This window comes from Littorina saxatilis, linkage group LG3, assembly GCF_037325665.1.
Source record: "Littorina saxatilis isolate snail1 linkage group LG3, US_GU_Lsax_2.0, whole genome shotgun sequence".
NCBI lineage: Eukaryota > Metazoa > Mollusca > Gastropoda > Littorinimorpha > Littorinidae > Littorina > Littorina saxatilis.
The window spans coordinates 68,765,748-68,792,361 of NC_090247.1; the positions used below are offsets into that span (position 1 = coordinate 68,765,748).

At 43.2% G+C, this 26,614-nt stretch overlaps 1 protein-coding gene and 1 non-coding gene across 16 annotated transcripts in view; one reads left to right on the forward strand and one right to left on the reverse strand.

Annotated features, from left to right (window-relative positions):
- Positions 1-26,614, reverse strand: part of LOC138963087 (ensconsin-like) — a 109,170-nt gene that overhangs the window by 44,451 nt on the left and 38,105 nt on the right. For 10 of the 15 annotated variants that reach the window (XM_070335093.1, XM_070335098.1, XM_070335096.1 and 7 more), the window contains exons 2-4: positions 7,370-7,612; positions 6,172-6,413; positions 4,278-4,304 (exon numbers count right to left, since the gene is read on the reverse strand). In XM_070335093.1, the coding sequence (XP_070191194.1) occupies positions 4,278-4,304; positions 6,172-6,413; positions 7,370-7,612 (512 nt within the window). Of the gene's footprint in view, positions 1-4,277; positions 4,305-6,171; positions 6,414-7,369; positions 7,613-11,249; positions 11,318-26,614 lie in introns of those variants that run through there. The other 5 variants (XM_070335095.1, XM_070335105.1, XM_070335102.1 and 2 more) reach the window with 2 other exon arrangements.
- Positions 25,955-26,027, forward strand: Trnat-ugu (transfer RNA threonine (anticodon UGU)). Its single transcript has one exon. It is a non-coding gene; the product is annotated as a tRNA-Thr (tRNA).

Sequence of the window (26,614 nt, forward strand, 5' to 3'; positions counted from 1 at the left end):
CCATGCAATTTGGCGACTGACAACATCATCAGATTCTGCATGACAGTCCACAGCTGTGACACTGAGAAGGGGGTGGGAGGAGGTGTGTGAGATTGTGTGCGTACATGCGTGTGTACATGTGTGAGGCTTCAATGAGAGAAAGCATGTAACACACCAAGTATTTTACCTACAAGGAATCCCTCTCTAACTCTTTCTCACAGTGACTCACACTCACACACACACAGGCATAGACACACACACACAGGCATAGACACACACACACACACACACACACACACACACACACACACCATTCCCCTCCCCCACTCCCCCCACCCCCACACAACAGTATACATCCATTTGTATATCTACACGACCACCAGCTGTCGCCCTGCCCAAACAATTTACACCAAAATAGAACATTGTCGAAGATGAAATAGAGCAAACACAAAACCTCCCAGCTACAAACTGACATTCTGCTGAGCAAGCCACAAACAGTACTCTGTACTGTACACTCAGTGTTCAGCTGAAAATGAAGGCTGCTATTGTGTTAAATGTCATAACGCCCTGCTTGTGAGTAGGTGTGATGACCAAAGATAATTTCCATAGCTTTAGACAAAGAGAAAGTGAACCTGAGAGAGAGAAGGAAATACAGACATAAAGACAAAAGTGGGAAGGGGGGGGGGTGTGCTTGCATGTGTGACTGCTTCTAAGTGTCTGTCTGTGTCCCTGTGTCCCTGTGCCCCTGTGTGTGTGTAGTGGGCACATGTGTGTGTGTGTAGTGGCATGTGTGTGTGTGTAGTGGGCACATGTGTGCACGAACGTGCTGTTACTGCCAACCAACACAACAGAAAATTATAATTCTTTGCAACAAAGGTTAACAGGAAGAAGGGCCAACCAACTTAACCTCAAAACTCAGACATCCATAATGTTAAAGGCAAGTTACAGGGAACAATACAGAGACACCAGCAGACCAAACCTCTACAATGGAACAGTCTTCCTCCATTTTTAACAGAGACAGAGATAGATGTATGTATGTCTCTGATTTTAAGAACTGACCCCCCCCCCCCCCCCCCCCCCCCCCCCCCGATTTTATAAATTGAGGTTTTACTGTATAATTTCTGCTCATCCTTTTGTCAGGTGGTCTGCAAATGGTGACCAAAGGCTGAAGTGTTCAATGTCCATTAGCACTTTGTTTCTGTGGCACCATCAGGCTTTGCAAATGGCACCATCAGTCAAGAGTCAGAAGATCAACCGGAACATGGCCATGACCTTCCCACACACCAGTTCCAACAGTTAACTGCCCATCTCTCTCTCTCTCTCGTTCTCTCTCTCTCCCTCTCCCTCTCTCTCTCTCTCTCTCTCTCTCTCTCTCTCTCTCTCTCTCTCTCTCTCTCTGTTCTCTCTCTCTCTCTCTCTGTTCTCTCTCTCTCTCTCTCTCTCTCTCTCTCTCTCTCTCTCTCTCTCTCTCTCTCTCTCTCTCTCTCTCTCTCTCTCTCTCTCTCTCTCTCTCTCTCTCTCTCTCTCTCTCTCTCTCTCTCTCTCTCTCTCTCTCTCTCTCTCTCTCTCTCTCTCTGTGAATATGGCAAAGCAGATGGTACCATGGCTTAATGAAGTTGTTGACTCCAGTGCCTTCAATGGGAAACAAAGAGACTGGTAACTAATTGGAACAGTGTGTACAGCCTTACTAAGCCTACCACCATCCCCTTCCCCTTCTTTGCCAGTAATCCTCTTCCATCAGTAGCTAGCAATAGACCTGCTTGTCCACTCTTTGCTCCTGGGTTTTCATTAGCCACAAGCCCCACAGTGAAACCCCTCCTCCCACCCCTATTTAGACCTACCCCAAGACACTAGTTATTCAGAGTTTCTGATTTAAAAAAAAAAGGTTGTACATTTATCTGAAATTTAACTTCAAGACTCCCTCCCTTTTCAGACCATATTTTCTCAAAGAGGTGGTAAAAGGGGATCGCCTCTGTACAAAAAGCAAGGTTCAGAGGACTGCATGGTCACAAAGACAGAAGGAAAAAAACTTGACTAAATGTAAAAAAGAACAAGACTTGAGGTAAACCATTCATCATCTTATAATCAACTTATATGTAAATAAATGACTGTAGTATGCAAGCTTGTTCAGAAAGCTGATTTACTGATGCATGTCATTTGGCATTTAATTCCACATGCTCACTGTCCATGTTCTTTGTTTTGATTTCAACAATCAATGATTGACCATGTACTTTAGAAATTCATTCTAAAGCCCAACCGTCAATGCCACTATGTCAATCAAATGCATCATTACTAAATACTAGTTACAACATCTTGTGTTCTTCAAAAAGGACTGATATTTTCACTTAACTTTTTTCTTCTTCAGGTCGTTTGTCAGTCACAAGTACATTCAAGTGAAAGGCTACTCAAACTTTGAAGAAAATCAATCACAGTAAAACTAAAAGTCTCACCTATACAAAACTTCACAAAATTATATCACATCTTAATCTACAAAGAGATGCACAAAAAGAATCACACGTGTACGTGTACAATGTTACATGCAAGTTTGCAAAATTTCACAATTAGCATTATGGCATTTGCAAAGATTAGAAAAATGAAATCCTCTGTACTGTTTACACTCTTCGTGCGGCATGTCAGCCTTAAAGGTTGAATACATGCAAGCTTTTTCTCGACCACAGACTGGAAAGGTAAATACAGCTTGCAGTTGCAATCACAGGAAACAGTAATCAAAAACACCACATAGAATGCTTTCTTTCGCAAATTTTAAAAACAAATGAAAGAAAAATGCTTTTTGTCATGCTAAATACAATGACACAGTGCATGCAAAGGAAATGGTAATTTGAAAGTACATGTAAAATAATAAATCTTTTCAATTGAACTTCTAGTATGTGCAAACAGTCTGTCGGATTAATATACTCCTTCCGTCCACATCAAGTTGTCAACAAACATGCAGGCACAAATGTAACTGAAGCTATACAACACGATTTGCACAAAACACTTTAAAGTTACATTAGTTCTCACGTTAAACGATCATGTTCCGATAATTGTTCCCCACCAAAGATCTGGCCTGGTTTTTACACAGGATAATTGTTCTTCACCAAAGATCTGGCCTGGTTTTTACACAGGATAATTGTTCCCCACCAAAGATCTGGCCTGGTTTTTACACAGGATAATAGCATCCTTCAATTTTAAGGCACAGTCCTTCCGATGCAAACATGGGTAGGAATGAGCCTACACATCCCACGAGTCAGCAGCCTGGCTGAGCACTTAGTATCATTTATTGAATTAAATTTGTAATGCCACCCTTTTCAATCTGCTATATTTATATTAATTCAGCTAAACAGCCTTGCTTTGCACATAACACCCAGGCTGTTTCTTTTTTGGCATGTGCTTTACGTTTAGTTGAAGTATGCTCTTATTCCGTGCAAAAGTCTGAACAAATCTGTGGTTACGGACATGATCATTGACACAAGACAGAATGTTCCGTGAGTTTTCATTACATTTACTCTCCAGCCGAGAACCCACCAACATTTTAACATACACTGACGAGCTGAACAAAAACTTACAACTTCTGAGTCCATGAATTGTACACAAACTCTAAAGCCAAAGCAAATGGTGTGCTCGCTTACAATAGCCATGATAAAGTATAGTCTTAAATGAAAATCAACCAGGCCTTGAACAAAACATAATAAGCAAATAATAATTTCTGCTGCCCCCCCCCCCCCCCCCCCCCCCCAAAATAAAAAAATTAAACAACATTTGCAGCCCAAATAAAAATTAAAAGCTTCACATCAGGCAAGCAATCATGAATTAACCCTGAAGTTCTGCAAACAATGTGTATCTAACCTGAGTTAAGATACAGTGTCTAATCAGATGTTGTTAGGTACGCTTTTTATTCTGATTGAAACACTTTTGTTTTCAACAACAAATCTATCACTGCTTTATCTCAAATGTAAATGTGCTTCAACCACACCCACAACCATCAAGATCAAACAAAAGGGAAAGGAAAACGAAGAGACAGAAAGGGGAGGGGGGTGGGGGGGTTTAGAAGGTACAGTATATCAAGATGCTTCCTCTTTCTTACTCCATCTTTCCACCTACATGGGCGATTTTCTTTTCCAATGTGCCAACAGGTGTGCAATCAAAACCATTCAACAATTCGGCCAGCTACAAGCAGACAGACAAAACTTTGAAATCAGAATCACTCAGGACTTGCAAGCGTTCAGCTACCATCTTTTTCACTCAAGGGACAAAAAACAAGGCAGCGTTTGTTTTGCATAGCGGCAGTGAGAACTTACGCTGAAGAGGGAGATGCGATAAAAGGGCTGCAAGAGAGATTCAGATTTCAAAACTTTGCCCTCCTCACAGATAACACAGGCTGGTCATTCCAAACAAATCAATACATCCAAAGTAAGGCCGGTTCCCATGGTAACAGACAGATTTATACACTTTGTTCCTCTGATTCTTAATGCAAACCTTTCACCGATTCACACGCAGTCCAATATTCTGAATTATTTTCACTACAAACCTAAAATAAGCATGAATTTTGCATGTGTTCCTTCTTCTTTCCTTTCAAAGATTAAACTGATGATCTAAACCATTACAGTTTTAAGCCACTTGAAGATTTTCAGTATCAACACTCGGTCAAACATTTCCTCATCTAAGTTTCACAATTGTTTTTTGGAGAAAACAAAATTAGGGCATGCCTAGAGTCCAATGACCTACAAAATTATAGTTTTGTAAGCTTCTGTGCTGCTATTCAAATCTAAGCTTTCAACTTAGGCAAAACTCCTAGTAAAATTTCAACTTGCTACCCGTATCTAAATAACCTCTGTAACTCACTAACTGTACCTCCATTTCAACTTGCTACCCGTATCTAAATAACCTCTGTAACTCACTAACTGTACCTCCATTTCAACTTGCTACCCGTATCTAAATAACCTCTGTAACTCACTAACTGTACCTCCATTTCAAGACTCCCCCCTTTTATAAGACCCGACTATCTTTGATTTTTGGAGGTACTTGAAAAGGGGTTCCAACTTCCCCTGTGACAAGAAAGTCTTTGCCAAGACTGTATTTTGCTAAATCTCAACTATAGATGCATTATCACCAAACCAACCACCTAATTTCTAAAACAACAAGCCCCCTACATTGGAATAATGTCTTCAAAAGTCTTTGGCACCCTCAACTGAAACTAGGCAGCTCCATAACTTCACTCTCACTCTCAGCCTAAACTCTCATCCCACGGCTCTACCCTCTAGGAGTGAGAGACCAACTTCCAACCTACACGCACTGTGAATTTGTGAATTTAGTTTCATGCTCTGCCCTCACAGCATCACTTTCTCAAAGCAAAGCTCATTCACTGATTCAAACTCTACAAACAGCAAAACCTCTTTCATTCCTTAAGTTAACTTAAAGGCACCCAACTGCAGACCTTGTACGAGAGCATTCAAAGAAACACCCGAGACATTGCCAATGCATGTCAGTGCACAGTTACTGCCAGAACTACTTCAAAGTTACAAAGCTGGAGTCACACGTTTTAGGGCTATAAAAGTGGCCTAAGTTCAACTGGCCCGCATTAGTGAGACTCGCACAGAGAATGGCTGTCACAGTATTGTGCTCCAACTTCTGTTTTATGGCTGATTTGCGGCAGTCTTCTTTTTCTGCTTCTGCGTTTATGGGTTCCAACTCCCAAGTGTACTTGTGAGCATGAGTGGGCTTTTACGTGTACTGTATGGCTGGGTTTTTTCCCCACTCGCTATTTAGGCAGTCATAGACTCATACTCCATTTTGGAGACCGATCCACGAACTGCTCATGTGTAACCCCCTTTTTAAGACCTCTCAAAATCTGTGAAAATTAGGTCTCAAAAGAGGGGTAGCATCAAAATTGTTACAAGAAAGAAGGTCCTAAGACTAAGTAGGGGGTGGGGTGAGGTTGGCTGGGGGAGGCCTTAAGCTAAAGGTTGTACTGTATAGCCCAAAAGTTGTGTCACCCCAATTTGCCACTTTGCAGCTATCTTGACAAAATCCGTGCACTACCACACACAGGTTTTGTCTCAGAGTGTTCCCCAAAACATGGTTATGTAGGGTTGGCCTTTTTTTTTTATATCTGCGAATGAGATCCACAATTACAAGCAGAGACATCTAAAAAAAGAAAATCCAAAAAAAAAAGAAGAAAAAAGGCACACTCACTTTCTCGTGTTCGTCTCTCTCCCGCCTTCGTCGATCCACTTCCTGTCGGCGCTCCACATCTCTGCGTCTCAGGTCCTCGATCTTTTTCCGTCGCATCTCCAGCTGTTTCTCGCGGTTTTCTTGAGCCTGCCGTTGCTGTTCCTGTAACTCTACCAACTTCTTCTTCCTCTCCTCCTCCAGTCTCTCTCTCGCCTGCCGCACGCGTTCTTCTCTCTCTCGGTCCTTCTTGATGCGGTCAGGGTCTGAAACGCAATCATCTGCCATGATCTGGTTACTGCTGGTGGTGGCGGCGTTTTGAAACTAAATCAGAGGTAAAAGGATAACGAAGGCAGAACTACCCGGTTCTGCTCTTAATTAAGCAGCACGTATCATTCTGTTCATGGACCCTCAGTCATTTTTAGCCAGACACTGCATACAACTGACAACAAGGCAAACAGCAATTTCTTATGTTAAAGGCATACTAACGCACTCCCGTGTTTACAAAGTGTAGTTTGCCCACAATCGATGTCAAACGCACCATAAGACCATATAATGACGATATGTCACCATGCGCGGACCATAATACATGCATTACAGCTTGTTCTAGCCTCTGAAAAAGTGAGGATGTCAACAAAGCCGCGGTGTTAGCTCCCTTGCATCAACGTTACATGTGTTGCCAAATCTATAAATAGGACCATCTAGATCAAAATAAAAATTCAAATATCTCAACATTTCAGGGCTCCTAGACCACAATATTTTGCAGGGAACTTAATTTAGTCTGTCTCCAGCTCTGGGTAAAGCAATTAGCGTGTATATTCATCAGCTTTCTATGCCCTTAAGCAACAGATTGAAAACCATTATCACACGCGCACACATGCCTTCACGCACATCACCATCACTACAGCAAAGCACCTCGCCTTCGTGTTTTGTACTGATGAAAACAGCACAGGTCGTCTGCTGTCAGCATTCTCACAGTTAGATGCACACACGCTCTCTCCAGCTACCCCTCCTCCCCACTCTTCTGTCTCAGAAACTCCTTTCTACCAAACCATACCCATAGCACCTCACCTTTGTGTTTTGTACTGATGAAAACAGCACAGGTCGTCTGCTGTCAGCATTCTCACAGTTAGATGCACACACGCTCTCTCCAGCTACCCCTCCTCCCCACTCTTCTGTCTCAGAAACTCCTTTCTACCAAACCATACCCATAGCACCTCACCTTTGTGTTTAGGACTGATAGAAACGGCTGAAGAGGGGTCCCCAGAGTCGCCAGACACGCCGGATGATTTTGTGTCGGTTGACTGGTTGTCGGCTCCCGCCACAGCGGTTGCCCGACTCCTAGGGCTGCGCATCTTGTGCGGGGAGGGCCCCGCATCCAACCCAGCGCCCCCCTCATGTGAAATGTTCATGACGCCGTCACCCATTGTGCGGGGGCTGGAGCGCGGACTGGAGGATGCATGCTCTGTTGGCACAGACAAAAAAATTGTGTGGTTAGTAGGTTGGCTGTAGGTGCAACAAAGTAACATGGATGTTGGCAGTCAATGAAATGCCAAAAAATATTTCAAATCCCCGAAAACGTTTGGTGTTCTTTTGGCAATCGGTCAGTAAGCATGGAACCCTTCTGACAAGAGTAGACTCTCCAAATGCAAGACAACTTCTCCTGTCTGTTTGTTAAGTTATAAAAAGTATATCCCTGTTGCCAAAGGACAACTCTAATGAAAGGACGGCGTTGGCTGCTTCCAAGGCGTCCACATTGATACTTGAAAGGTATGTAGACATCAAAGTCAAACCTACATACAATGATACACCTCCTCCTAGAATCGAAGAGCTGTGGACAGCTAACTTTCCAGTGTCATGACAGGGAATTGTCATATGTCGTTGACAGTCGGCAAAACAGCAAAAATGAGAAATTATAAAGTTATATAATTAAATTGTCAAAAAACTGGGGGGGGGGGGGGGGAGGAGCCACATAGGAGTAGGACTGCCTTCATCTTTCGACATCCCTGTACATTCTACTTTCCAGTGTGGTCCCCAAGATGGCAATCTTTGAAGCTGCATGACGCCTATCTCCAGTTGCAATTGGAGCGCTGAGCACTTTTTCTTTTGATGATTGATCAAATCAAAACGACAAAAGACAGCAAGATGTCGAGCCACACACACACACACGTCAGCCTAAATGTCACTGTACATGATTTAAAATGAAACCTTTCAGTTTCAGCTATGGCAGCGTCTGACTAACACAGTTTTAGTGATTAAGCCGAGGTCATCAAAAAATACAAACCAACTTTTCAGTGTCACTGTCACCTGCTAATACTAACACTAAAAACAGAAAGGCTGCCTGAATCACTACACAGGTTCAGCCAATCATATGAAACAAACCTTCTTCAAAGTCATCTACAGCTTGAAGCATTGCCAATAGTACTGTTATATGTAAGACAGCAGGTGTCCACCAAGGTACGTGATCATGAACTCATCAAACTTCAGCTGAGTAGTTTTAGCCCAAACCACAGCCACTAGTTATGTCTGCATTCTTATCTTACACTCAGTGTAACGTACACTTACAGCCACTTTGTACAGCGTACTTCTATGACTAAATGAAAATCACAATATTTGCGAACTTCATATAATTTGTAAGTTGAAACTGATCAGGTACACATAAAAAATACATCAGGAGCCTGTGTCCACAGCTGTATCCCCCGATGCTGTGCCAACACTAAATCAGCTTTGACAAACTCGACAACAGGTGCAACGAACATTTCACTTAATAACTATTGATGCCTGGGGTCAGAGGTGAAGAATGATGAATGAGTCATTAAAGGCACAGTGCAGCTCACAGCCTTCGTTTTGCGTTTTTGTTGCAGCTGAGTGCATTTACAGTTCAAAAATACTCCTATGGTAGTGAAACAAACCCAAAACTACCCAACGACGACATCTGTGAAGCTCGACAGTTTCTTGTTCACGCGAGTGCATAAATTAACCTAGTTATTACGTGGTGTTTGGTCGGAGTTTGATTCAACTGAGTGATTCCGGCCTCCATTTTGTTTTACACAAACTCATGATGACGTCTGACATAGTTTGCTTTAGTGACGTGTCTTTTTGTGCATGATGTGGTGATCTACCCGATCTAAATTTAGATCCAAAAATAGGTCAAGCAAGACCAGCCGGGTCCGAGTACGAAATTAATTCGTAAAAAAATCGCAGTTCTTGACTCTTTGGGTGCAAGTCAATGAAACTTGGTAGTTCTTCTAACGGATACCTGTCTGAGGTATGACTAAAAGCCCCAGGGGCTCCGTGCACCTGGATTTGACAAGTTCAGTACCTTTAAGTTTAAGTAGTGCAGTTATGCAAAACATTTCACACCTCGCTCTGCATGCATGTAGAAAGTTTGTTAAACTAAGAGTTATTTACTGCAATTTTACTTTAGATAGACAAATTTCAATTGTAAAAGTAAAAGTATGTTTACTGCATTGTATGCAAACACCCACAGACAATGCAGTAAACATGCTTTTACAAATTTAACCAAGAGTCAAAACTAGAGCCAAAGTAAACCTGACAGCGACAGAGGCAATTTCAAATCCGTCAGAAACTTATCATCAGAATCAATTGTAACATTAACTTAGACAGGCAAGAAAAGCGAGCATCAAACAAGAATCTGAAAACTAGGAGTAGGAGTAAGAAAATCCAGACCACCACCTCACCCAACGCTGCTGCTCCCCCCCCCCCCCCCCCAACCCCCTATTTGACAAACAAGAAACGTAACCTTCAGGTCATGCCTTACAGTTACAAAGTTAATTTATGCGTACTGTAACTATTAACTGCAAGCTTAACACACCAGTGTCACCACTAGACACTGTCAGATCAAGCTATCTGGCATCTAGCTCTCATTACATGTAGTGTAAATATGATATATGTTTACACTAGATTTGCTACTGCTAGTGCTACAGTCACACAATCACAGTCACACTTAATGCATGTAAAATGTTTTTTCTTCTCAATCTCATTGATTTTAACTTATTTAAGCCTCATGCCTGACACGTACTATTCCTGTAGTACACTTTACCAACTGTTGATCTATCCCTAAGACCACCCATGACGGATACAAATACAGAGGCCATAGAAGTTCTAACTTCTATCCAGGTTTCCCAATTGCTTCGTTTCCGGCCGATTTATGTGGAGCACGTGATTGGCGGTCTAGAAGTGTCGTCTGCGCAATGATCGCGGCGGCTTTCTTGACCGCCAAGGACGACCACGCACGTTGTGAGACGTCATTCGTTGGACCTCAATTCACTGGTGTAACTTGAGAAACAGTATCTAACTAGAAGCCGGTGACATACAAAAGGAAGTCCACAAACTGAACATATAATTTACATCCAGCCGAACAAAGAATGTCTTATCACAGTTCACACACACACAGTGACAGATTACAGTCTGACCCTTTTCCTCTCAGTCTGTCATCACTAGTCGTGTAGGTACAATGAATGACCACACCCCCGGCCTCAGCTGTGTAAGTACTGCGTAGTGAATACCTCCACATACCATGCATTGTGTCTTGTGAAATAAGTACATGCATGCTTGTCACTGTCAGGACATTTGTTGAAAATAAAGACCATTTGCAATTGTGTGATCGCTGTCATAGCTCGGTCACTGCGATCCGGAAGCTGCAATGTGTTTTGCGTGAACAGCGCAATGCCAGACACGGGTGAGTGATCGCATTCCTTCCTGCGGTGCCTTTCCTGGCGAGTTCAGTTATCGACCAGCCGAGGTCAAACTAGGTCGTTTGCTTCGTGTTTATCGGGAAATTGAGATGTCTGTGACAGGATCCCTTACAGTCAAGTGAAAATAACCCGGCAATGCTATTTTGAGCAGAACCGACTCCATGATGCATAATAAGCAACCGCTCAAAAAACAATTCCCGCAAAGAGCACCGTCACCTATGAATAATAATGCTGTGGCGGCAGAAACGTATGTCTGCGACAATCCTGCGCAAAACTAGAGCCCGTTTGAGATATCTATGTCCACCCAACCTGGCTATCATACATCTGTGAGCTTTTTTCAATTAACAAATGTTGACAACGGCATAAGAATCGAAAGGAAAATACCTTCATTTGCAGGGACCTCTGGTTTAGAGGTATCCGCCATTTTCGCTCTAGCATGACGTCACAATCACATCACAGGAAGTGTCCAGTTGACATCTGCGCACGAGGCAGGCTCAGCTGATAATGTTTCCGAATGTAAAAGGATAATTCCTTTCCGATTACTTTCCTTAATTGCTTGAAAAAAATTCAATTGTGTTGTTTTCTCTTTAAATAAGGGACCTCTCAAAATACACCGGCACACATGTATGCAAAACTGAATACATCGACATCGTTCCCGCAAGTCGCGCAAGTAAAGGGAAGCAATTACTGTCGCACATGATAATCTTTATCCGCAGTTGTTTACCTTACTCTGTACCCGCACATTTGTTTCAGCTCGGTAACTCAGCATGGGCATTTTGTAGAATGTAGTAATGAACTGCATCTATCAATCGCTTTTTCTTCCGATGTTCACTCTTTCATTTCTACCCTTTTAACTCTAACCAAAGAAGAACTAAACATTATTTTTAAAACTGCATTGGCAAATCAGGAATTTCGAGATCAGTTTTGTTGACTTTAGCCGCTTATGCCAGTGGAAAACCCTAACCCTGTTTTACACACACCGGCAAAACTGCATTCATATGATAAATACGAAGTTTGAACATTGTAGTTTATAAACTCAAACAGAAATATCCTGCCAAATACCCCAAATGAAAAATTAAGCTTTTAAGTTTTAATAAAGACCTTGGGTGGCAAGGTCCCAACCTTATCCGTCTAGACTTGTGCACACGCACCTACTTGGTCCCTGGATATGAAGAGATATTACTGCAACTAACGCCATTGCTTCTCATAGCTACTTTATATTTTTATCAGAACCTTTTAAGAATACCCTTTTGTATCCAAGTATCTCTTATTACCACTCAGTTTTGATACAGTAATGAGCGAGACTGGTGTGCGGGGGGTGGCGGGAGGGTGGTGAACCACTGTACATGAAGTGAAAGTTTGTGTGCGCGCCTGTGTGTTTTTTTAATCTAAGACAAATGTCGCCAATGTTTTTACAGAGTGACGTTAAATAAACGATTTTATCATCATATCATCATTTGAACATTGTGAAAAAGCATCAGAATGAGTGACATCAAAAACTGGACTGGAAAGGGCAACATTTTGACACCACATCTACTGACCGACTGAGATTGACGGCGGCCTTTGAAGTTTTTCTTTCTTTTTTTTCTCTAAATTTTCTCTCCAGCTTTTACCAAAGCAAAAGACATGAGTTACACCTTAGACACAGATCCCTGGTTCCTCCTGTCTGGTGCAGGTGTGTCTGGTGCAGGTGTGTCTGGTGCAGGTGTGTCTGGTGCAGGTGTGTCTGGTGCAGGTGTGTCTGGTGCAGGTGTGTCTGGTGCAGGTGTGTCTGGTGCAGGTGTGTCTGGTGCAGGTGTGTCTGGTGCAGGTGTGTCTGTTGCAGGTGTGTCTGGTGCAGGTGTGTCTGGTGCAGGTGTGTCTGTTGCAGGTAAATTTGAGGCGTATTCAAGTTCGCCCCTGTGTGCTTTTCCTCCGTCATTGTCATCGCGAGCGGCCAACTAATTCTGAGCAACTGGCTTTATTAATCGCCTTATTAATACAGTACAGGGTACTCTCTCTCAGTCTCTCTCTCTCTCTCTCTCTCTCTCTCTCTCTCTCTCTCTCTCTCTCTCTCTCTCTCTCTCTCTGTTTACTACAATGTTTCAATATAATGCGCTTATGTACATAAACCATATACTATCAGTTTCACTAATTATCTATTCATGTAGTAGTAGTTATGATATTAGATTTAGTCCCTCTTTAGGGCGAGGGCCACATGCAAAAAAATATATCTATGCTTATTCTGTTGCCCTCGTAAAATAAAGAATTGACATTGTCGTTATCATTGTCTCACACACACACACTCTCTCTCTCTCTCTCTCTCTCTCTCTCTCTCTCTCTCTCTCTCTCACACACACACACACACACTCTCACACACACACATACACGCAAAACCCACCAAGTGGGTTCATAGCCGATAGTGCACTTGGACTACAACGGCACTGCGCGCAGTGTCTTTGTAGTGCGCTTGCACTACAACCGCACTGGCTGCAGTATCCGCTCCGGCATGGACGAATTTGACACTAAAAAAGGCATAAAATTTGACCTATTTCGTAGCCTATAGGGCACGGAATTTTGACGGAAAGAGTGTCATCATCTTGAATATGGCATTCTTTCCGTAAAAAAAAAAAAAAAATATTTTTTGCTAAAACTTGTTTTCTGAGTCGTTTGGAACCTGGTTGTTACGAATCAAGAATAAAACAACTGGGTTCCAAAATGTGGAACCCACTTGTTTTTTTAGCCCCAGTTGGTACTGTGTGAACATATACATAAACCCGGTTGGTGGGTTTTGCATGCTCACACTCTCTCTCTCTCACACACACACACTCTCTCTCACACACACACTCTCTCTCACACACACACACACACACGCTCTCTCTCTCTCTCACACACACACTCTCTCTCTAACTCTCTCTCACCGTCTCTCTTTCTCTCACTCTCTTTGTCTCTTTCTCTGTTTACTACAATGTTTCAATATAGCCTAATGCGCTTATCTACATAAACCATATACTATCAGTTTCACTAATTATCTATTCATGTAGTAGTAGTTATGATATTAGATTTAGTCCCTCTTTAGGGCGAGGGCCACATGCAAAAAAATATATCTATGCTTATTCTGTTGCCCTCGTAAAATAAAGAATTGACATTGTCGTTATCATTGTCTCTCACACACTCTCTCTCTCTCTCTCTCTCTCTCTCTCTCTCTCTCAGTCTCAGACTGATATATTAATTTTAAGACAATGTTTTCTCGGACTTTCCGTTCACAGCTTCTGTAAATTCTTCACCATGCCAACCCTTCCTCCTTCAGTTGACGTGCTTTTCTCACACTTGATATTCCAAGGTCTTTTTCCACTGTACAGGGTCATATCAAGCGGGTTCTAATTCAGAGACATGCTTGCAGTGAAATACTTGCGTGGCCGGGCACCTGCGAGAGTGCATCAACACGAGACAGGCACAAGACAAGGAAGATAATAAGCGCCTGAGGGAGCGTTTTATCTATCTTTTACCTGATTGACACTGAATTGGGTTGGTCTTCACTTACTTCAGACTGCATGCTTTGAATTCTAAGAAATCTGAATTTCTACCAGCTGCAGGGAATTCCAATACTTTTTATTTTTTGACAGGTAATGGACACCGTATTTTCTTCGCCGTTTGTGGGAGAAAAAAGCTGCGCAATCCATCGCTAATCACGAAGCCTCTCTCTTTCTCTATCTCTCTAATACAGTCACTGAAATATGTTATGTTCATTTGTATGTATATTTGTGTTTGTTTGTTTAGTCTGTTAATCGTTTGTTTGTTCGGTTGTTTGTTTTTTATTACTTTTTTGATTGATATTCTAACATTTTTTAAACGTATTATCATTAGATTAAACCCTCCCTTGGGCGATGGCTGGATGTAAAAAAAGCACCTGTTTGCTTATGCCATTACCCTCGTTAATAAAGAATTTGTATTGTCTAGTCTTTTTCTCTCTCTCTCTCTCTCTCTCTCTCTCTCTCTCTCTCTCTCTCTCTCTCTCTCTCTCTCTCTCTCTCTCTCTCTCTCTCTCTCTCTCTCTCTCTCTCTCTCTCTCTCTCTCTCTCTCATAATGTTTTATGTTTATTTGTGTGGATGTCTTTTGTTTATTTGTTTGGTTGCTTGTTTGTTTTCCTGTTGTTTGTTTGTTTGTTTATTTATTTGTGTGTTTGTTTGCTTTGATGTTTGAGTCTTTTTTGTTTTGTTTGTTTGTTGTTGTTTTGTTTTGTTATTTTAACATTTATAAAAACGTATTATCATTAGATTAGTCCCTCCCATGGGCGAGGGTTGGATGTAAAAAAGCACCTGTTTGCCTATACCATTTCCTTCGTTAATAAAGAATGTGTCTAGTCTTCTCTCTCTCTCTCTCTCTCTCTCTCTCTCTCTCTCTCTCTCTCTCTCTCTCTCTCTCTCTCTCTCTCTCTCTCTCTCTCTCTCTCTCTCTCTCTCTCTCTCTCTCTCTCTCTCTCTCGCTCTCTCTCTCAGATGTGTACCATCCCCCAAGTTCAGTCTGATTCAGAATTCCGCTGAACCGTGGCACACAACACAAGTCTGGTCCTTTCAAGTTATTGCACTGTTGTTCTCCTGTGTTTATCATTCAAGGAGTAACTAGTTCCTGCTCTGGCTGAAAATGAGCTGGAATCAGTGCACGCTATGGGCCGTTGCCAGTTTGGCACACGTTTGCGTCAGGTTTTTTTTCCTCCTTGCAGCATTCCTTTGTAAAGATAAGTTTCACGGTGCAACAGACATGACAGTAAACTGTGAACTGATGACTTCTTCTTTGGAGATGGCGGAACAAAGTATAATATAGGTGTGCAGTGTAGTGCTATGGTATGGCATGTGGCCGGAGGCTGATGCTGACAAAATACCACAGTGGTAAAACATAACAAGTCGCGTAAGGCGAAAATACAATATTTAGTCAAGTAGCTGTCGAACTCACAGAATGAAACTGAACGCAACGCAACGCAGCAAGACCGTATACTCGTAGCATCGTCACTCCACCGCCCGTGGCAAAGGCAGTGCCCGTGGAATTGACAAGAAGAGCGGGGTATTCGTTGCGCTGAGAAGGATAGCACGCTTTTCTGTACCTCTCTTCGTTTTAACTTTATGAGCGTGTTTTTAATCCAAACATATCATATCTATATGTTTTTGGAATCAGGAACCGACAAGGAATAAGATGAAAGTGTTTTTAAATTGATTTCGAAAAAACAAATTTGATAACAATTTTTATATATTTAATTTTCAGAGCTTGTTTTTAATCCGAATATAACATATTTATATGTTTTTGGAATCAGCAAATGATGGAGAATAAGATGAACGTAAATTTGGATCGTTTTATAAATTTTTATTTTTTTTTACAATTTTCAGATTTTTAATGACCAAAGTCATTAATTAATTTTTAAGCCACCAAGCTGAAATGCAATACCGAACCCCGGGCTTCGTCGAAGATTACTTGACCAAAATTTCAACCAATTTGGTTGAAAAATGAGGGCGTGACAGTGCCGCCTCAACTTTCACGAAAAGCCGGATATGACGTCATCAAAGACATTTATCAAAAAAATGAAAAAAACGTTCGGGGATTTCATACCCAGGAACTCTCATGTCAAATGTCATAAAGATCGGTCCAGTAGTTTAGTCTGAATCGCTCTACACACACACACACACACACACACACACACACACACACAGACACACATACACCACGGCCCTCGTCTCGATTCCCCCTCGATGTTAAAATATTTAGTCAAAACTTGACTAAATATAAAAATAAAACAATTTAAATGCAGGACTTGCGGATTGTTGATTACTCACACGTCACATGACATAGCCTGGTTAAACGTACTGTACGTAGTATTCCAATACTTTTTTGACAGGCTATGAAAATACATGTAGTATTCTTCTTCGTAGTTTCTGTGGGGGGAAAGGCTGCGCACTCCATCGCTGATCACAAAGGCCTCTATCTCTCTTGATAGTGTGTGTGTGTGTGTGTGTGTGTGTGTGTGCACTCGTATTATGCGTGGTGAGAACTCCTGACGGAGACCAAAGTCGTTACACTGACACTGAAAGCTGGTGCTTATAGCCGCGGCTCCTTGCTTGCTGCATCGACCCGTCTGTCCATTAGTCGACTTGCATTGTCTGTGTATGTGTTGCCCCCCCCCCCCCCCCCCCCTCCTCTGTCTGTAATTTTGTCCGTTTGTCTGTGTAAAGGTGAATGCCTATCATCTCACTATCTCTATCATTTTGCTACCTGAGAAACGGACAGCAAATTTACTATTAGTGGAAGAAAAAAAATACACTGCTTGGAGTCTTGGACGTGAAACTGCTCATGGAGATGGCAAAAGTTCCGGGCCTGAATGCAGCATATAACTGCGGAATTTCTGTTCATATGTACACTGGATCGTAACGTTTGAGCCTGAAAACAGCAAATGATCTTACCCTGAGAGCAGCGTAATGTCTGTTGAAAGCAACGTAAATGTTTAGTCCGAAAGCAGCGGAAAGTTCCGACTGAGCTTGAAAACAGCGTAATTTCTATGGCGTTTTACACTCGATCGTATTTCTGAGCCAGAAACCAGCCAAATATCTGACCTACAAGCAGAATGTTTAGCTTCCCCGCTTAGAAGTTACGCTTGTTTCAGATCAAGAAATAGGGCGGGGATGTAGCTCAGTCGGTAGCGCGCTGGATTTGTATCCAGTTGGCCGCTGTCAGCGTGAGTTCGTCCCCACGTTCGGCGAGAGATTTATTTCTCAGAGTCAACTTTGTGTGCAGACTCTCCTCGGTGTCCGAACACCCCCCGTGTGTACACGCAAGCACAAGACCAAGTGCGCACGAAAAAGATCCTGTAATCCATGTCAGAGTTCGGTGGGTTATAGAAACACGAAAATACCCAGCATGCTTCCTCCGAAAACGGCGTATGGCTGCCTAAATGGCGGGGTAAAAAACGGTCATACACGTAAAATTCCACTCGTGCAAAAAACACGAGTGTACGTGGGAGTTTCAGCCCACGAACGAAGAAGAAGAAGAAGAAGAAGATCAAGAAATCGGACTGTTCTTGGTCGCTGAGTTGTGGTAGCGGTGGAAAAGTGTTTCAAAGCAGCGTCTCTTTTTAACCCAAGAGCGTGGACAGTACTGTTCTGAGACTGAAAACATAATTGTTATTGCTTTTTGCGTCGGCATGTAATTCCAAGCATGAAAGCAGTGCAATTTTGGGCATGAATTAAAGAAGCGAAACCTTTTCGCTTTCAGGCTCAGTAATTGCGCTGCCTTCAGGCCAAGAAATCAGGATATTTAGGGTTTCCGTTGAAAGTCCTGGGCCAGAAAACACAACATGTCAATTTCTATTGCTTTTTTATACCCCGACTTGTAATTTCGCGTTGCCAGGTTACCGTGCCCTCTTTCAGACTGACAAAGAAAAAAGGGTACCCAGACAAGAGAGTCTGGCACACACAAATCGATATCGCCGGAAACAAATAAATCGATACAGATGGCATTTCCTTGGGGTCCCCCAAGCCTCTGTGGAGGAATTTACTGTTAGGAGCGATGGCGTGGGATGTGGAACCACAGGAGGTCGAAATCCACTTGATATTTTTTGTTTCATTTTGTTTTGTTTTATTTGATTTTTTATTTCATGAACGGTTTTTTTAAACCTGTTTTCCATTTCTTATTATGTTTCCCTTTTTTACACTTTATTTTAATGTGTGAGTTTGTGTGTGTGTGTGTGTGGGGGGGGGAAGACGTTGACGAAAACATCCATGCGGGATGATTTTACAAACAACGTTCTCTTTTCTAGGCCAAACTCGGTGACATCATAACAGTAATGTAAGGGGCAGCCACATTCAAATTCACGATTGTGAGAACACTATTGTACGTCTTCTCTGGGAAGCATTTTGACTGTAAGCCCTACGCGGTGGTTTGATTCAGGAACGTTAGGAACCGCTGTACGTGAATAAAGTAACGAAAATGGTTTACATTTAAAACAGAAGTGAGCTATGTCGTTTCTGCCCAGGGGCGGATCCGGGGTGGGGGGTGGGGGTGGTTCCGGGGTTTCCGGACACCCCCCCCCCCCCCCCAGCTAGTTTTTTTTTAATTAAAAAAATTGAGAAATTAAAAAAAAAGGATGGCTCAGATTGCACCAGATTGCTCCATATTCTTTGATTTTATCAAACTTTTTTAGGGAGGCATGCCCCCGGACACCCCTAGGAGCCGGCTTTTGTCTTCTAAATGACGGTTTAGGAAGGTAGTAGGGTAATTTGTTTGCTCACGTTGCACAAGATCGGTCAATGTTCTTGTTTTGACCCGAATTTGTCTTCATAAATTAACTTTGGGAAGGTGTATTTAGGGCATTTTCTTGGCTCCTTCTTGCACCAGATTGCTCCATTTTCCTTGTGTTTTTATCAACATTTTCCCGGGGGGGGGGGGGGGGGGTTAGATGCCTCCCAACTAAACGCTTCGCGTCGTCGAAAGATATTTGGACACCCCCCCCCCCCCCTAAAAATGATGTGATCCGCCCCTCTCTGCATAGCCACCTGGAGTGTTGCAATGATGACTGTAATATCAAGGTAGTCCTAAGTAGAAATACATCACTAAATGGACCCTAAAAAGGTAGGCTGAAACCTGGGTATAGGCACATGGTCAACACAAATGGACCCTAAAAAGGTAGGCTGAAACCTGGGTATAGGCACATGGTCAACACAAATGGACCCTAAAAAGGTAGGCTGAAACCTGGGTATAGGCACATGGTCAACACAATTGGACCCTAAAAAGGTAGGCTGAAACCTGGGTATAGGCACATGGTCAACACAAATGGACCCTAAAAAGGTAGGCTGAAACCTGGGTATAGGCACATGGTCAACACAAATGGACCCTAAAAAGGTAGGCTGAAACCTGGGTATTGGCACATGGTCAACACAAATGGACCCTAAAAAGGTAGGCTGAAACCTGGGTATAGGCACATGGTCAACACAAATGGACCCTAAAAAGGTAGGCTGAAACCTGGGTATAGGCACATGGTCAACACAAATGGACCCTAAAAAGGTAGGCTGAAACCTGGGTATAGGCACATGGTCAACACAAATGGACCCTAAAAAGGTAGGCTGAAACCTGGGTATAGGCACATGGTCAACACAAATGGACCATAAAAAGGTAGGCTGAAACCTGGGTATAGGCACATGGTCAACACAAATGGACCCTAAAAAGGTAGGCTGAAACCTGGGTATAGGCACATGGTCAACACAAATGGACCCTAAAAGTTAGGCTGAAACCTGGGTATTGGCACATGGTCAACACAAATGGACCCTAAAAAGGTAGGCTGAAACCTGGGTATAGGCACATGGTCAACACAAATGGACCCTAAAAAGGTAGGCTGAAACCTGGGTATTGGCACATGGTCAACACAAATGGACCCTAAAAAGGTAGGCTGAAACCTGGGTATAGGCACATGGTCAACACAAATGGACCCTAAAAAGGTAGGCTGAAACCTGGGTATAGGCACATGGTCAACACAAATGGACCCTAAAAAGGTAGGCTGAAACCTGGGTATTGGCACATGGTCAACACAAATGGACCCTAAAAAGGTAGGCTGAAACCTGGGTATAGGCACATGGTCAACACAAATGGACCCTAAAAGTTAGGCTGAAACCTGGGTATTGGCACATGGTCAACACAAATGGACCCTAAAAAGGTAGGCTGAAACCTGGGTATTGGCACATGGTCAACACAAATGGACCCTAAAAAGGTAGGCTGAAACCTGGGTATAGGCACATGGTCAACACAAATGGACCCTAAAAAGGTAGGCTGAAACCTGGGTATAGGCACATGGTCAACACAAATGGACCCTAAAAAGGTAGGCTGAAACCTGGGTATAGGCACATGGTCAACACAAATGGACCCTAAAAGTTAGGCTGAAACCTGGGTATTGGCACATGGTCAACACAAATGGACCCTAAAAAGGTAGGCTGAAACCTGGGTATAGGCACATGGTCAACACAAATGGACCCTAAAAAGGTAGGCTGAAACCTGGGTATTGGCACATGGTCAACACAAATGGACCCTAAAAAGGTAGGCTGAAACCTGGGTATAGGCACATGGTCAACACAAATGGACCCTAAAAAGGTAGGCTGAAACCTGGGTATTGGCACATGGTCAACACAAATGGACCCTAAAAAGGTAGGCTGAAACCTGGGTATAGGCACATGGTCAACACAAATGGACCCTAAAAGTTAGGCTGAAACCTGGGTATTGGCACATGGTCAACACAAATGGACCCTAAAAAGGTAGGCTGAAACCTGGGTATAGGCACATGGTCAACACAAATGGACCCTAAAAAGGTAGGCTGAAACCTGGGTATTGGCACATGGTCAACACAAATGGACCCTAAAAAGGTAGGCTGAAACCTGGGTATAGGCACATGGTCAACACAAATGGACCCTAAAAAGGTAGGCTGAAACCTGGGTATAGGCACATGGTCAACACAAATGGACCCTAAAAAGGTAGGCTGAAACCTGGGTATAGGCACATGGTCAACACAAATGGACCCTAAAAAGGTAGGCTGAAACCTGGGTATAGGCACATGGTCAACACAAATGGACCCTAAAAGTTAGGCTGAAACCTGGGTATTGGCACATGGTCAACACAAATGGACCCTAAAAAGGTAGGCTGAAACCTGGGTATAGGCACATGGTCAACACAAATGGACCCTAAAAAGGTAGGCTGAAACCTGGGTATTGGCACATGGTCAACACAAATGGACCCTAAAAAGGTAGGCTGAAACCTGGGTATAGGCACATGGTCAACACAAATGGACCCTAAAAAGGTAGGCTGAAACCTGGGTATTGGCACATGGTCAACACAAATGGACCCTAAAAAGGTAGGCTGAAACCTGGGTATAGGCACATGGTCAACACAAATGGACCCTAAAAGTTAGGCTGAAACCTGGGTATTGGCACATGGTCAACACAAATGGACCCTAAAAAGGTAGGCTGAAACCTGGGTATAGGCACATGGTCAACACAAATGGACCCTAAAAAGGTAGGCTGAAACCTGGGTATTGGCACATGGTCAACACAAATGGACCCTAAAAAGGTAGGCTGAAACCTGGGTATAGGCACATGGTCAACACAAATGGACCCTAAAAAGGTAGGCTGAAACCTGGGTATAGGCACATGGTCAACACAAATGGACCCTAAAAAGGTAGGCTGAAACCTGGGTATAGGCACATGGTCAACACAAATGGACCCTAAAAGGTAGGCTGAAACCTGGGTATTGGCACATGGTCAACACAAATGGACCCTAAAAAGGTAGGCTGAAACCTGGGTATTGGCACATGGTCAACACAAATGGACCCTAAAAAGGTAGGCTGAAACCTGGGTATTGGCACATGGTCAACACAAATGGACCCTAAAAAGGTAGGCTGAAACCTGGGTATAGGCACATGGTCAACACAAATGGACCCTAAAAAGGTAGGCTGAAACCTGGGTATTGGCACATGGTCAACACAAATGGACCCTATAAAGGTAGGCTGAAACCTGGGTATAGGCACATGGTCAACACAAATGGACCCTAAAAAGGTAGGCTGAAACCTGGGTATTGGCACATGGTCAACACAAATGGACCCTAAAAGGTAGGCTGAAACCTGGGTATTGGCACATGGTCAACACAAATGGACCCTAAAAGGTAGGCTGAAACCTGGGTATTGGCACATGGTCAACACAAATGGACCCTAAAAGGTAGGCTGAAACCTGGGTATTGGCACATGGTCAACACAAATGGACCCTAAAAGGTAGGCTGAAACCTGGGTATTGGCACATGGTCAACACAAATGGACCCTAAAAAGGTAGGCTGAAACCTGGGTATTGGCACATGGTCAACACAAATGGACCCTAAAAAGGTAGGCTGAAACCTGGGTATTGGCACATGGTCAACACAAATGGACCCTAAAAAGGTAGGCTGAAACCTGGGTATTGGCACATGGTCAACACAAATGGACCCTAAAAAGGTAGGCTGAAACCTGGGTATTGGCACATGGTCAACACAAATGGACCCTAAAAAGGTAGGCTGAAACCTGGGTATTGGCACATGGTCAACACAAATGGACCCTAAAAAGGTAGGCTGAAACCTGGGTATAGGCACATGGTCAACACAAATGGACCCTAAAAAGGTAGGCTGAAACCTGGGTATAGGCACATGGTCAACACAAATGGACCCTAAAAAGGTAGGCTGAAACCTGGGTATTGGCACATGGTCAACACAAATGGACCCTAAAAAGGTAGGCTGAAACCTGGGTATAGGCACATGGTCAACACAAATGGACCCTAAAAAGGTAGGCTGAAACCTGGGTATAGGCACATGGTCAACACAAATGGACCCTAAAAAGGTAGGCTGAAACCTGGGTATTGGCACATGGTCAACACAAATGGACCCAACCCGATCAAGGCACCAGTACTAGTAACGGTAACGGAAAGTAGATCATGAAAAAGATCAATACTTACTTCATGCTCCTGTTCTGCGGAATGACTTTCCGCAACATTATATCACAACTGAGAAATATTGCACGTGGTTTGACTTCAGAATTCAGTCTACGAAATATGGTAAAAGAGTCTGGCGGTCGTATGATACTGACTGCGTGCAACCTTTCAGTCACAACCACAGCATGAAGAGAGCCTGATTGTTGTATGGTACGGACTGTTTGTATGACACCTTACATTCAGAATAACATACAGTCTGGTAGCCTGGGATGCGGACTGTTCGTATGACACCTTACATTCAGAATAACATACAGTCTGGTAGCCCTAGGATACGGACTGTTTGTATGACACCTTACATTCAGAATAACATACAGTCTGGTAGCCCTAGGATACGGACTGTTTGTATGACACCTTACATTCAGACTAACATACAGTCTGGTAGCCCTAGGATACGGACTGTTTGTATGACACCTTACATTCAGAATAACATACAGTCTGGTAGCCCTAGGATACGGACTGTTTGTATGACACCTTACATTCAGACTAACATACAGTCTGGTAGCCCTAGGATACGGACTGTTTGTATGACACCTTACATTCAGAATAACATACAGTCTGGTAGCCCTAGGATACGGACTGTTTGTATGACACCTTACATTCAGAATAACATACAGTCTGGTAGCCCTAGGATACGGACTGTTTGTATGACACCTTACATTCAGACTAACATACAGTCTGGTAGCCCTAGGATACGGACTGTTTGTATGACACCTTACATTCAGAATAACATACAGTCTGGTAGCCCTAGGATACGGACTGTTTGTATGACACCTTACATTCAGAATAACATACAGTCTGGTAGCCCTAGGATACGGACTGTTTGTATGACACATTACATTCAGAATAACATACAGTCTGGTAGCCCTAGGATACGGACTGTTTGTATGACACCTTACATTCAGAATAACATACAGTCTGGTAGCCCTAGGATACGGACTGTTTGTATGACACCTTACATTCAGAATAACATACAGTCTGGTAGCCCTAGGATACGGACTGTTTGTATGACACATTACATTCAGAATAACATATAGTCTGGTAGCCCTAGGATGCGGAGTGTTTGCGTAAAACCTTACAGTATGAAGAAATCGCACACAGAGTTTGCTGTGTGACACTGGCATTATGATCACAACCGTTACTGCCAATGCAATTATTGCTCAGTGCTTGTAAAAGGTCAAGGCTAAAACCATTAGATCATTTACATCAGCTGGGGCGTGACCAAAATTAGCTTGAAATGCCAAATGTGTGCTTGTGATAAAACCATTTTAAGGGACAAACATTGCTACTGTTAACACACCCTCCACCCTCCCACCCGCCCACCTCATTCTCAAATCCCCACCCTTCTCCACTTCGTAAACAACAGCCGCTCGGACACAACTGTCAGCAGTAAACGAGCAGCAAATCTGCAGATAATAATTCGAATTCAAGGACTGAATGCACAGATGATCACAAGAGTCTAGCCCAGTTTCCGTCAGGCACCGTCGCGTAAGACGCGCCTTAGTTCTCGCGGCAGGAAAATGCAGCGCGCTATTCTGGCCATCTGGCCAACTGTCGTCCTCATCTCTAAGGCAGACTGATACCAAGAAGTTACACCCGCCTTCAGGCTCAGGCATTTTCAAACGCTCGACTCAAAACTATTTGAGTGCACACAGGGTTGTTCAACTAACTGGGAATTAAGTGTGCATAAAGATGAGTCACTTCGGTTAAAAATAGAATTAAGCAGGGCTCCCCACCCGTCCTAGAGGGTCCTGGGACCCCCACTTTTGATGTTTAGAGGGTCCCTAGAGTCCCGGATCCCCTAACACCTGTGAAAATCTATAACGCATTGTGATCGCGAATGATGTGATATGAAGTGGGGGTGTTTCCACTAGAATATTCAAGACGGACACTTCAACTATACCTTGTTAAATGCAACACACGTGCATTCTTTCTAGCTGACTTCTGGTGTTTCTTTTGTAATGTTAGCTGACGACTACGGTCTAAAAAGAGTACCTACGGGACGCACGACAACGAACATTGAGTGCGAAACGAAAATGATGGGGCTAAATTGCGTATATTTGACATGAATTAGTTTATACGATGGGGAAATTGAGTGCGTCCCCGGACCCGCTCTTTATAGGTTTAGTGCGTCCCGGGACTCCCTCCATGAATTTCTATATTAATTTTGCACATTGAGAAAGGTGTCACTTACAAAATTAACTTAAAACAAAAACGTCCAATTGGGCACAGAATGCAACCAGGCTTCTGAATTTGGGAATGTGACCAAGTGAAAGAATCCTCTCATCCATGTCAAAGAGTATTTTCCTTTTCATCTGAGACAAATTGTATAAGTTGTATATATCGTGTTGTGTTTTTGATTGAACTTGTAAATTGAACGTGTATATTAAAGCGCTTCGAGCTGTGGAGAAGCGCTATAATTATTAATGTCCAATAATATTTTTTTTTTAAATGTAAAGCCTAGACAGCTCTAATGTATCGTCATCTACAAGATGGTTACACCATAAGGAGGCTACCTTTAAGGGCAGTTTTTCGTCGATCAATATTTGCAGGCAGCGCCCACGTCCACTTCAACGGGGGCCCGGGTAGCTCAGGTGGTAGAGCACTGGACTTGTGATCGAGAGGTCGCTGGTTCGAATCCGGACCGGGGCGGACACGGGTCAACTTTATGTGCAGACCCAGAGACGGTATCCATCTCCCACCCCCGTGTCATCACAATGGCACGGTAAAGATCTTGGTCATTCTACCATACGTGCAGATGGCTGATACTATCAAAAAGCCGTGAGGGGGTAAAACTCGAATCGTATAAACCAATTCATGTCCAATATAGGCAATTAAGACCTGACGGACAATAAGCCCCTTCAAATTTACATTTTTGGTCCACTTCAAGCGCTCTTCGCGTAAAACAAGAGCGGAATAGTGTGAAGCTACGTGATGTAAGCCGCGTGGGTTGGAAGGACAAAACCCACTACCCAGTGAGTCATCGGGAGATAGAGCTGTAATCAGCGGATTAAAACCCTTCAAACGAGGATAAGCTGAATCGCGAATTCAGAGAGGTAAACCGCTGGTCGTAACTCTTAACTTCAAGTGGCGTGGGTTTTGTGTTGTAAGAGTTCTTCCACTACACAAGTACGCACGCGTACACACGCACGCCGGCATGCAGGCAAGTAACCCCCCGCCACCACCCCTACCCCCAACATATATGCAAACGCACGTACGCACGCACGCATACACACACA